Source organism: Leptosomus discolor, chromosome 5 (genome assembly GCF_034619465.1).
Source record: "Leptosomus discolor isolate bLepDis1 chromosome 5, bLepDis1.hap2, whole genome shotgun sequence".
Lineage (NCBI taxonomy): Eukaryota > Metazoa > Chordata > Aves > Leptosomiformes > Leptosomidae > Leptosomus > Leptosomus discolor.
In genome coordinates this window covers 10,796,593-10,807,742 of record NC_141395.1, presented here as the reverse complement: position 1 = coordinate 10,807,742, position 11,150 = coordinate 10,796,593, and the positions used below count along the sequence as shown (strand labels likewise).

Below are 11,150 nucleotides of genomic sequence, written 5' to 3'. Positions count from 1 at the left end.
TCTTCCTTGGGTTTCTGGCCACAGTCATTTGTGTCTCTTTCCACACCAATATTTTTCAGCTGCTGTTTCTACCTTAAACGTGACCTTTCATTTTCCATGTGGCGCTCTCAACATGTTCCAGGCTAAGATGGCCTGGTGAGTTTTAGATTTTCTCTATTTCTTCTGCTGCTGAAGCTGGGAGAATGCAAAGTTAATTCATCCCTAAAATTTACTAAGATTCAAAGTCTTTTTGTTGTGGTGATGGGTACTGAGAACACAAGGCACAGCTGAGTTCCTCTTTCCCCTCTGACTGCATATCCGTTGCTGAGGTATGCTCCTGTGACAGTGGCGGGTTCAGACTATTTTCCTCCTTTGCCTCTTCTAACAGTGGAGACCTTGGAAATGACAGTAGTACAATTTGTATCTTTGTATGGTTTTGAAATGCTAAAAAAAGCTATTGTGGCATATTCCAAGGATGGCCAAGGAAACTTCTGTAAGATGTCTCTTTCCCATTGTGTCTGTACCTCTGAGACTTGTCCAGCTATTCTTTGAAGGGAAACAACAAAAGCCCTTGAGACATTCAAAACTCAGTTCAACTGGACAGCACGAGGTTTCTTGTGGAAAACATCACCACAGTAGCTGGCGAAAATCTCTTTAGAGTCCATGATGACTCAGCACGCTGAAATCTGCAAGACTGCGCACTGTAATACGCTGTCACAGGATATCTAAGCTTCTATTACAGCTTTATGTTCTTAAGGATAAAATGATTAAGCAAATTTCCCTGGTTGCAATGAGAAAGGGATAAAAGAATTCATCCAACAAACGCAATCAAGCCTCCTACTTGATTTTGTATCTGGACTTCCCCAGTTGGGGCAATTCTTGCCTGGTTTTCTTCAAGGGCAAAGATGACTGAACAGAAAGCAGATGACATTTACCACACTTCTCCCTCCTCTTGATCACCTACTAGACATTGGCAAAATGCGCACGGTATGTCAAATGCTGACCGAGTGGCATTCCCCAACCAATCTGCCAAAACTGCTCTAACGAGCTTTTATTCACACAAAACTGTCATGGTACACTTCTGCCATTTTACCAGAAGGCAAACATGCAGAGAAATTCAAAGGATGCTTTCAAAGGTAGATTACCTGTGCAGAAGCAGGTTTTTGAGTGCTATTAGCACTGTTTCAAACCCCGAGATTCAGGAAAAATGTCCCTTTTTCTCTGCCATGCTGACAGACTCACAGCCTCTATCCTCCCTGGTGAAGCTGGCACTGCAGGCAGCACCACTGACAGCAGCCAGGCGAGGAAGGGCACCTCGGCAGGAGGAAGGGTTTTGTGTTTGCTCCAGCATCCCCTGCCCAGTTGGCTTTGCCTGCTGATGCAGGCCACCCAGCAGCGGGAGAGTTGAACCTTTTTAAAACCAGGAAAAAACATCAAATATAAAGCAGTGAACTGGCAAGCATTTCTAGGAATTAGTTGTAAACTTCGGTTTTTGGAAATGGCAAGGGTTTGAGTTGACTTTGTCCTTTAAAACTCAGCCAAAGCAAGTGGAAGAAGCAGAAGCAGATCAGTCCCATGATCAAGGGAGAAGTGAAAGCCCCCTCCACACACATTTGGGGACTTACCCAAGTCAAGCAGAGCCTCCAGCCTTCTCGGGGGTTCACTCTGTCCCAGCCCATTTAGCAAGTCAGATACTTCCAAAAAGATATGAACCTTAAGCCTAATTTTCTTTCTGGTCTACAAATAAGACCAAGAAGAGTGAAACAACTTGTAGTGAAGCCAAAGCAGTTGTTTGTTTTAAATGCAAGTGCCTTCTTCTGGCATAAATGAAGAAATACAGATTCAGAGATACAATAACATGCAATTAATTAGATCTGACGCAATTACTGCCTCTCCCACAAGCCAATGTAAGAGCTCAGCCCTGCAGCGCATAGTTAGGACCAGTGCTGGTGGCACAAGGTTGGGTAGAGCCCAGGCTGAGCGTCATACCCATTTGTGCAGGAGTCCTGGTGAAACAAGAACCACATACTCCAAAATAAAATGCTGCTGGTTTTTGTATTTAAAAAAAAGTCCTACCATAAGTTATAGTTTTACATGGGCATTTTGGTTTTACCTGACTTGCCCGAAATAACAAAAAATAAAAAGGAAATATTCCCAGATTCTCTATTACGTATTTGCTTCAGGCATCATGTGCTGGCCTGGTTTGTATGAAGAGCTGAGGCTCCCTAAAACCCCTCGGATGTCACCTGGCATTTGGAGTCCTCATCTCTTTGGGAAGAGTAAGCCCACTCAGGCAGATGCCAGGAGCAGGCGGTCCCAGGCATTACAATGCTGTGACCTGGATGAAGAAAGCTGCCGCCAAACACCACCATAGTGGGATGGGTTCTCACCTCACCCATCTTCTGCACAGGCGATGCAAAAGCATCCTTCCCTGCCGGGGATCTCTCTTGATCAACTGTACAGAAGAGTACTAAAGAAGAGAGCTACTTAGCTCCAGGAATGCTGACATGTTTATAAGCAGATGAAGAGGAACAAGGAAGTAAATCTCAGCAAGCAACGCAAAAATTGGGAGATGAATGGGTGCAAGGCACGCAGACTCCAGCATCAGTGCCCTGAGACATCTGACACAGGCTGAAAACAACCTCCATATTCAGAGTTCACTGACTTCCCTTTCTCTATACTTGCTGCTCAATATTCAATGTAAAGCTGGCATTTGTTACCATCTTTCAAACCAGTAGTTATCATTGTTCTGGGACACTGGTGACAGCCTCTGGCCATTCACTCCAGGTCCCCTGAGAAGCCAGTTGCAGCTCTGCAAGCCAGCAGTGCAGGCAGCAGCTCCAGCAGCCTCAACATCAGCGGTCTAAGACCGAAGGCTGAATTTAAGAGGAAGTGATTAATGGATTTTCTCTCCCAACACAGCAACAAGGAAGTTCCCAGCAAAACTGTCAGAAGCAAAAAGCAGCATTGTTGTGCAGTGAATGATTACTTTGTGCAATGCATCACCGGGCATTGGGGGAGCTGAAATGAACTGTGTCAGGAGGAGGTAGTGCCAATTCAGAGGGGCTGGATCCATGTGGAGGTGAGAGGCCCCAGGAATCCAGCCAACACCCCTTCCAGGACATCCCCCAGGGCAGACCTTTCTTTCACCCAGAAATGAAGCCCTTCTTACGTGTGCAAGCTGACATGGAAGGTTTCAAAGATAGGCCATTACCTGCTTACCCAGCAAAGGGAAAGAAGGCAGGTGAGGACAGTTATTTTCCTGTAATCACTGTCCCCTGACTCACAAAAGCAAAAAAAGCTCAACCCCTAAACCAGTGTCCCTCCAAGCACAGCTGATGAAGGTGCTGTAGACTTAATATCAAAATACCAGTAACAGTCCAGGATGTCTCCCTAGCCAGCACACCTTGTACCATTATTTCCTTATTCTTAGCGATAAGCAATGGTTTGTGCACAAGTTTCCAATTAAAGTTAGTAACTGAGCAAGTCTAAACAGCTCATTAACAAGAGGTGATGTTCATTACCCTTTTAAGATATATTAAACCATCTGAGACAGGCCAATGACCTCTCCCATCAGAAAGAGAACACCAGGTGCTAATTAACTTACTTGAGATTACATAAACTAATTCAAAGGTGAAGTTGAAAATCTGTTTTCCTGACATTTAACTCAATCTGTTAGTACAGTGAGCCCAGGAAAAAAAAAAATGTATAAGTGCATTTGTACTCAGTTACCACTTCTGCAGGCCAAAAAAGCAGAGTTGGGAAAAAGAGCAAAGATACTTCAGACACAGGGTGCGGCATGGGAAAAGGGAGGTGGACACAGGAAAGAGCTCTTTAGCTGCTAAACAGAGCACATGCAACAGCAGGAAATCATTAAGAGTCTACGAGGTTATCTCTTAATTCCCACGAAGCAGAACAGCTGACTGCCCCTCTTTGTTTTGCAAGACAAGAGAGTGTGCTGGCTGCCTGGGTTGGTGCAGACACGTTGGAGGGGAGATGGGAGCATGCAGGCACTCTGTGGCCTCGGCTTCCTTGGTCGGAGCTCGACAAAGCGCCAAGCAGCGGTTTCTTCATTGGTCTAGCTGGGTAAATGCACAGCATTGGTGCCTGGGAGATTACATAAACTCCACTCATCCCCTCAAATCTGCACCCCAATATCTAAATATAAAAAGAGAGAATTACAGTTATCTTATTTCAAAGCATTTTATTTAACAAATTTCAGGAATATTGCTTGACAGTTCCACAGGCTTCAGAAAACGAAGTTACCCACTGTTGCACAGGTTGCTGTACATAAGGATGTCTCAGAGACAATCAACCCTGTTTTGCCATATTAGCCATCAAAACACATCCTCTCCCAGCATTAGTAAGTCAGGCAGTACTATAAAGCCAGTTGGAAAAAATGTTACTGTATTTTCCCTAGAGGATTGCCTACCCCCAACAAAAGGCCTCTTCTTCAGCTAGTGGAGGGCATCCTAAAATCATTTGCAATTGCACCAAGTCTTGTGTGAACTCAATGGCCAATTGTCTACTGCCTCCCTCTAACCCAAGTGGCAGGCACCAGCCTGGGACTCAGTCTGGCTACGGCTCCCTTCCCCCAGGGAAGGGGCTGGGGGCACAGTTTCCCACTAGTATGAAAGGGAGTATATGCAGAAATGATTTCAAGTTTAGTATGTCACCAAGAAGGTGCTCTGAAATGAGATCCATGTTTCTAGACAAGCCATGGACACCCTTAACCTCATGTAGGGGAACTGTCCTGCCTGGCATGGGCACCTCCAGGCACCACAACTGTGGCACTCTACCAAAACTAAAGTACAACAGTTTGGGACTGGACCTTGCAGATTCTCTCTGGGTAAGTGGCTCTGCTAAAGCCAACAGCACTGTTCACGCAACCATCTGCAAGTTCAGCCCACTAACATGTCTTCAACAGTGCAATTCACCAAATCAAAAGCACCTTCACAGAGACACACAATCACAGTGCAATTTTCCAGAGGCACAAGTTAAGCGCACAAGTCCTCGTCCTTGAGAGCGGGTCAAGAAACCCTGACAGAGCCCCAAACATTGCAAGAGCTTCTGGAGTTGGCTGGGTAGCACAGCTCTGTGCATTATCTCACCAGAAAGACGGGCAGATTCAAGTGCAAAAGCACAACTGGCGCTGCCCAGAGCGAGCCCGGTCTGAAACCGCATCGCAAAACAGGCTTAGGAGTGTTGTTTTAAAAAGCTACAGAAATTGGAGAAGGAATGGAGACTGTCCTCATGAAGGCAAGGGAGTCCACAGGAGCACATTCAGCAAATGCGGACGTATGCTCAGGCAGGACTTAAGATTCTTAGCTTTCAAAGACAAAGCTGTTTACTCACGGCTCGCCTACACAGCCTTCTCAGCCTTTGTGCTATGATGCTTTTGTTTCAGGCGAAAAACTGTGTCAAACTTGCTGCACAGGAAATTAGAATCTTGCTCAACAGCTATCAGACAAGCTACAGAGATGAAACGCATAGAAACATTTGTCCTAAAAGAAAAATACAAGCAGCTTTACCAGGAGATACAAAACAAACACTAAACTAGAAACCCTGAAATACTCTAAAGACAGTTTTATCTGTGGGCAACAGAGTACTGTATGCTGGACAGGGAGGGCACGTGTAGGGCAACCTGTCTCTAAGGTCTCCCGCTGAGATCTTCTCTCCTTTTACATCAGACACCACGGAGAACTTGAAAGCTGCAGCAATTTTAGAGATCTTGACTCAGGCATTGGCAGGAGGAAGACCAGCCTTACTACAATTTTGGCCAAGTCTCTTTGTATTTCTACCAGCTGCGACAGATTAGAGCTGCCCCCATCAGCCCCTCCTCAGGCAATCATGGGCTGTTTCTCCTCCCACTGTTAATGAGTGGAAGAAAAGGACCTGGTCTAGCCAGGAGGGTCTAGAGCTTTCTCACAGAAGAAATGCTACAGGAGACTCAGCTACGGGATGTCCCAGTGGGAAACCCTGACAACCAAAACACACCCCAGAAAGTGCGGTGGTCTCAGCATAGCGTGCCCAACCACAATGCCCACCTAAACCCCCTGCAGAGCTTGTCCCTCTTGCCCCAAAGAGACAAAAAAGAAACCAGGAAGAACAATGCCCCATTACAGCGAACTCTGCAAGGGCTGTGAGGGAGCCAGTTTGGGTGACCGATTGGCACGTGTTCTACAAGGGTGGCAAGGGAGCGGTGACAGTGGGGAGAGGCTGCAAGCACCAGAACACGCACTGCTGCCAGAGGAAGGCATCACAACCCTTCCCTGTACACCTGCATCAACCAACGCCTGCCCTTGGCCCCAAGACAGCTACATCTCCCTGCACCTCCGTCCAAAGTGTCCCAGAAAAACTCATGGAGGAAAGGACAGATACAGGGAATGTGCCAACAGGAAACAAAACAGTGACCAGATCAAGATCTGAGTGCTTTCTCTTTTGAAAGAGAAATGGAGGAGTGTGATCCAGCGAAGATTTTCAATACTTCACACCAGGGAGCATAGCCAGGCACGAATCATCTGTCCCTAAGACAGAGCAAAGCCACGAGACACACCTAAGTTGTGTCAGACTCTTCACAGGCTCCGGGGTACAGGGGAAAGCATAGCAACACCAAACCCATAGCAGTACAGGCTTTGTGTAATCCTCAAACAGCCCACGTGTAGATCGTAGTCTGCCACCACTCCACACATTTAACAGGACACCCTCTTCTTTATTCCACTCCTCCAGAAAACCGCACTGCAGTGGCAGCCAGTCCCAGTTTCTGCTTTGCTCGTGTTGCGCAGCCCTCCACACTGACCAGTGGGTGGGTATATCTTCTACAGGCATCAAGACTGACTCATGCTTCCCCTCCTTGCACACAATTTAAGACGCGGTGTCCTTTTCAAACTTCATTAGACTCCCTTTTTTTCCAGTCTAATTGGCAAAGTTGATTACACAAAGGCAGAGGTGCACCCTTTGCGGCTAGATTTTGCCTATCCTGTTCCTGGGGTGCGTGAGGCTGTTGATGTGAAGTCCACTGATGCCGTTGAGGAAGAACAGAAAGGCAGCGATGAACTCGCACCAGTACGTTAGCGTGAAGCCCGTGAAGGTGAGATGATCCTTCATGACAATGGAGAAGCTCAGAACCCCGGTGGCCGACAGCAAAAACGAGACGAGGATGAACACCGAGCCCATTGACCACTTCCGCCTTGCATTGGCATCCTCGCAGACTTGCGACACCATCAGCAGCTCCAGGCCAAATATGGCGACCACAACGGCAAAGGACACCATGCTTCTTATGGGAATCATGCCCACGCTCAGCCCCTCCACCTTGGCCAGGCTGAGGTCAGTGACGCACTTCAGGACGCTGCTGTTGCTAACGGTGCAGAAGTGCCACAGTCCGAAGAGCTGCCCCCTCGCGAAGAGCCAGCGGCCATCGCAGACGGAGATGGACGACAAGACCACCGCTATGGCCACGCACAAGATGATCAGGCTCCTGATGAGCGTCTCGAAGAAGGATTTCTGTGGTCTCCGGTGCGCCAGCAGCCTCTGCGCCTTAAAGGATAGCAGAAGGGAAGAAAAAAACCTGAGTTAACAGCACTACTTAAGGGTGAAATGAAACCAGAGGGACAAAGCTGTGGGACTTCAGCAGTTGAAAATATTTGCTTGTGCACATCAAACCCCTTCTCGCAGGGGGAGGCAACACAGGCTGTACCCAGAAGAAAGGAAGGGTGGGTGAAGCTCTCCCGGTTCCCCGGCTGCACAAACAATGCTCCCACGTCAAGGCCCGGGTTCGGGATCACAAAGGCTCTGGGCTGAGCAAGATCCCTGCCCCACGGCCCCCTGCTCTGGCAGGGCTGGAGGAAACCACCGGCCCCTGGGAGGACGGAGGCTGATGGCTGGGACGGGGGAGGCAGCAGAAGCGGGACGGGGCGGGCTAGGGGGACACCCAACTTCCAGCACTGCCCTTCTTTTCCCACAGCCTTCCTGGGCTGCAGCCAGCCGGGCTCTCCTCCTCTTGCCGGCAGCAGCAGCGCTCCGGACCCGGCTCCTCACCCCGGAGAGACACGGCTCTGCCTCCCCGGGGCTTGGGGGGGGCTTCGGCTGCAGCTCCCGCGGACCCGCCTGGGCAACCGCCCCCCCCCAAACCCTCCCAGAAGGCCCGAAATTAAACCCCAAGCCAGGCACCCCGCAGCCCTCTCCAGCCCCGCAGGTGAGGCGGGCAGAGCCACGGACCTGGGGGACCTGCTACCAGTCCAGGGAGGGATGGAGGGAGGGGGTTGGGGATCCGGCCGGCTGCGCCCCCCCGACCGCGCAGGGACAAGGCGAGGCAGGAGCCCCACGGCGGGGCGATGCGCGGCCCCGCTCCCGGGAGCCTCCCGCCGTGTCCCCGTGCGGGCAGCGACGTACCTGCGCCCCGATGGCGGTCATGCTGCCGGCAGCGCCGAAAGACGCGGGCGGGCTCCGGCCGCCGCTTTTTATGTCCCCGGAGGGCGGCGGGCAGCCCGCCCGCCCGCCACGCCCGCGGGGCCGGGGCGCCCTCCGGGCCCCCCCGCGGCTGAGTCAGCAGCGCAGCCCCGACGGGCGGAGCCGGGCCGGGCCGGGCCGAGCCGGGCCGGGCCGCTGCCCCCCCCGCCATGACCTGGCATAGCGGGGAGAGGCAGCGCTGCCCTGGCCCGGGGCACGGCTGGTCCGTGCCCGGCCTGGAGCACGGCCGCGCTGGGAGAAGGTGCCGCGGGCGGCAGCGGTTCCTCCCGCCCTGCTGCGGCCTCGTCCCCTCCCCATGTGCCGGTGTATCTCCGGCTGCCGGAGAGCTCGGGGTTGGTTTGCCGCGGCAGCCGTTATGGCCACGCCGCCAGGCCTTCACGGGACGGGGAACAAGCCCGGGAGCTGCGTGTCCACCAGCGGTCCCTGGGGCTGCCCCGCTGTGCGCGGCCATAGCCAGCCGCAGGACGCGGCGACACCCCGTCCTGCCCTTCCCGGGCGGCGTCCGCTCCCCGTGTTTGTGTTCCCACTCGGACACCGGCTCTGCTCCTCGGCCTCTCACCCTGGGCTGTGCGCGCTCTTACCCGGTACCAGCGCACTTAACCTTACGTATTGCTACCTGTGCCGCCAGCAAAAACATCTCTGCTCGTAAAGGTTTATGCCCTTGCTCTTTTTCTCACTCTGTTTTGCCATCCTCTAATGAACTGCTGATTGCTTTACTTTTTTTTTTTTTTTTTTTTTTTTTTTTTTGGTAAGAAACAGCTTAAAAAGAAAAGCCCAAGGAAGCTGGGTTTTGCCGTATCATCATAAATTCTTGGTTTACTGCCAAATTCTGATTTCTATTCCAGCGGAGGGGTCTGCAGTGACTCCACTGGATGGACTCGCAGGTCGTTGTTCTGCGTCTCCCTCGAACATAGCCGGGGGCAGAATATGACCATTCCCTTTCTGGCCAAAAGGAGTTGGAAGGGTCTCCTTCTCCACTATGGGATGGCAGAAGTTAGTGTAACTTTTTCCAGCTTTCTTTTCTGAACAAATCAGTTGTCTGTACAGATTGTCTCATTATTTTAATCTCTACCCAGTTTCACGGGGGCTTTCATGTCTCCTTTAACATATATCCACTGTGATTTGGCTGAGGGTGTTTTCTGTAACACTCTTTCTAGTAAGTGTTCTGAACAAGACGTTTATTTCAGTTTCCATACTTCATATTTTAGTAATAAATGCTTACCTTTCTGTTTCTTTTTCTCTTTTCCTGCAAAGCCTGTTGTTTAATTGTTTCTCTTCAAAGTTGTATGATTAGATTATATTGCTATCACTCAACTGGGATTTTCTGCTTTTGCAACACACGGCAAATTTTTGTGTTAAAACTCCTTTTGTAGGTTTGTGATCTGTAACATTTTTTGTTTTCTGAACACATTAACCAAGCTAGCAGACTTCATAACCACCCCCCTTTAATTTTAGTTTCACCAGATGATGAATAGTTTTAGGAATGTCCTGGGCTGTTTATTCCACAGGTTAAACAGCATTTCCATATTGCAGCATTCAGGCTGATCCCATGCATTTGCTGTTACACCCTTCCACTTCTAAGTTCCAAATTTAACAATATTTATGTATTTTTGGCTCAAAAAAGCACAAGCAGGTCTTATCTCACGCAACAAGAACTGAGCAGTGCACAAACTGAACAAACACTGCTTGCACGTAACCGTGCTAAGCAAATGCAGGCTCAGGCCAGACAAAACACACCAACTCTTATCTGGCAAAAACCTCACATGACTTACGCTTTCTGTAACATAGGCTCAGTCCTGCAAAGCATTAGGCAATTTGGCTCCCAAATAGCAAAATTATTAAACATAGATCTGCCTTTAAAACATGCCAGTCATCCTAATGACTTTAGCAACGTACAAAAAAAAAAAATAATAGTGAGGTATATCCTGGTGAACAAGATGATTTTTTTTTCTGTAAGAGCCTATGGTAAGGCTCACGAGTAAACATGTGCATAAAAAGCTTTGTAGAGTGAAGAACTTAAAGTGCTTACTTCTGAAACTAAAACTGCTCCCTGTCACACCTTTAGTAGACAGACAGTTATCTGCCAAGTCTGTTCATTGAGGAAAAGGGTGGTTTGGGGATGGTACTTCTGCTGCAAATACAAAACTGCTTTAATATTTTGTATTTAGTTTAGTTTTCCCCAAATATAAAAGATAAACCAGCATTAAACTTGACCCGTACTTGATATCAGCATTGAAGTGGGACTTTCAGAGTCCCTCTTTACTGAAGTCACTGAGGGAAGGACAATCGTGAAAGTCGTGTAAATAGAAGGGTTACTAACAGTTTAGGAGCACTTTGGTTCTGCTGTTGCTTGGCTGGAGATACCTTCTGGTAAAGATGTCTGCATTTATGAAGCCTGCTAGAACCGTGCACCTTTTTGAAAGGCAAGAATGAGTTTATCTTCATTGTCTCATAGCAAAATGAGCCAAACCTATTCTCCCATCTTTTAAAGATTAAAAAAAATAACAGAATTGCTTGAAGAAAAGCCAAATTGAGGAAAAACGCCTCAAGATTATTATTTTGGAAAATCATACATGAAAACATTGTTTCACAATAAAAAGAGCTCAGTGCTTTAAAAGGAAAAATAAGATTATTTTTTCACTGAAAAAATACATCACCTACATCATAACAACAGGGTAAATGACCTTTAAAGCATTTCAGAT

General features: G+C 48.8%; 1 protein-coding gene across 1 annotated transcript; it reads right to left on the bottom strand.

Moving 5' to 3' along the window:
* Positions 1–6,942: 6,942 nt before the first annotated feature.
* TMEM37 (transmembrane protein 37) lies at positions 6,943–8,391 on the bottom strand. Its single transcript, XM_086466057.1, has 2 exons — positions 8,371–8,391; positions 6,943–7,515 (listed from the first exon to the last, which is right to left on the bottom strand). Exons 1-2 carry the CDS (start codon positions 8,389–8,391, stop codon positions 6,943–6,945), a joined length of 594 nt encoding a protein of 197 aa, XP_086322183.1.
* Between the last annotated feature and the right edge of the window lie 2,759 nt (positions 8,392–11,150).

Bases quoted from the DNA above. Each gene is read 5' to 3' on its own strand.
- TMEM37 (XM_086466057.1), bottom strand. From the start codon at position 8,391: ATGACCGCCATCGGGGCGCAG. The intron at 7,516-8,370 runs GTACGTCGCTGC...CTATCCTTTAAG, and splicing joins TGACCGCCATCGGGGCGCAG to GCGCAGAGGCTGCTGGCGCA.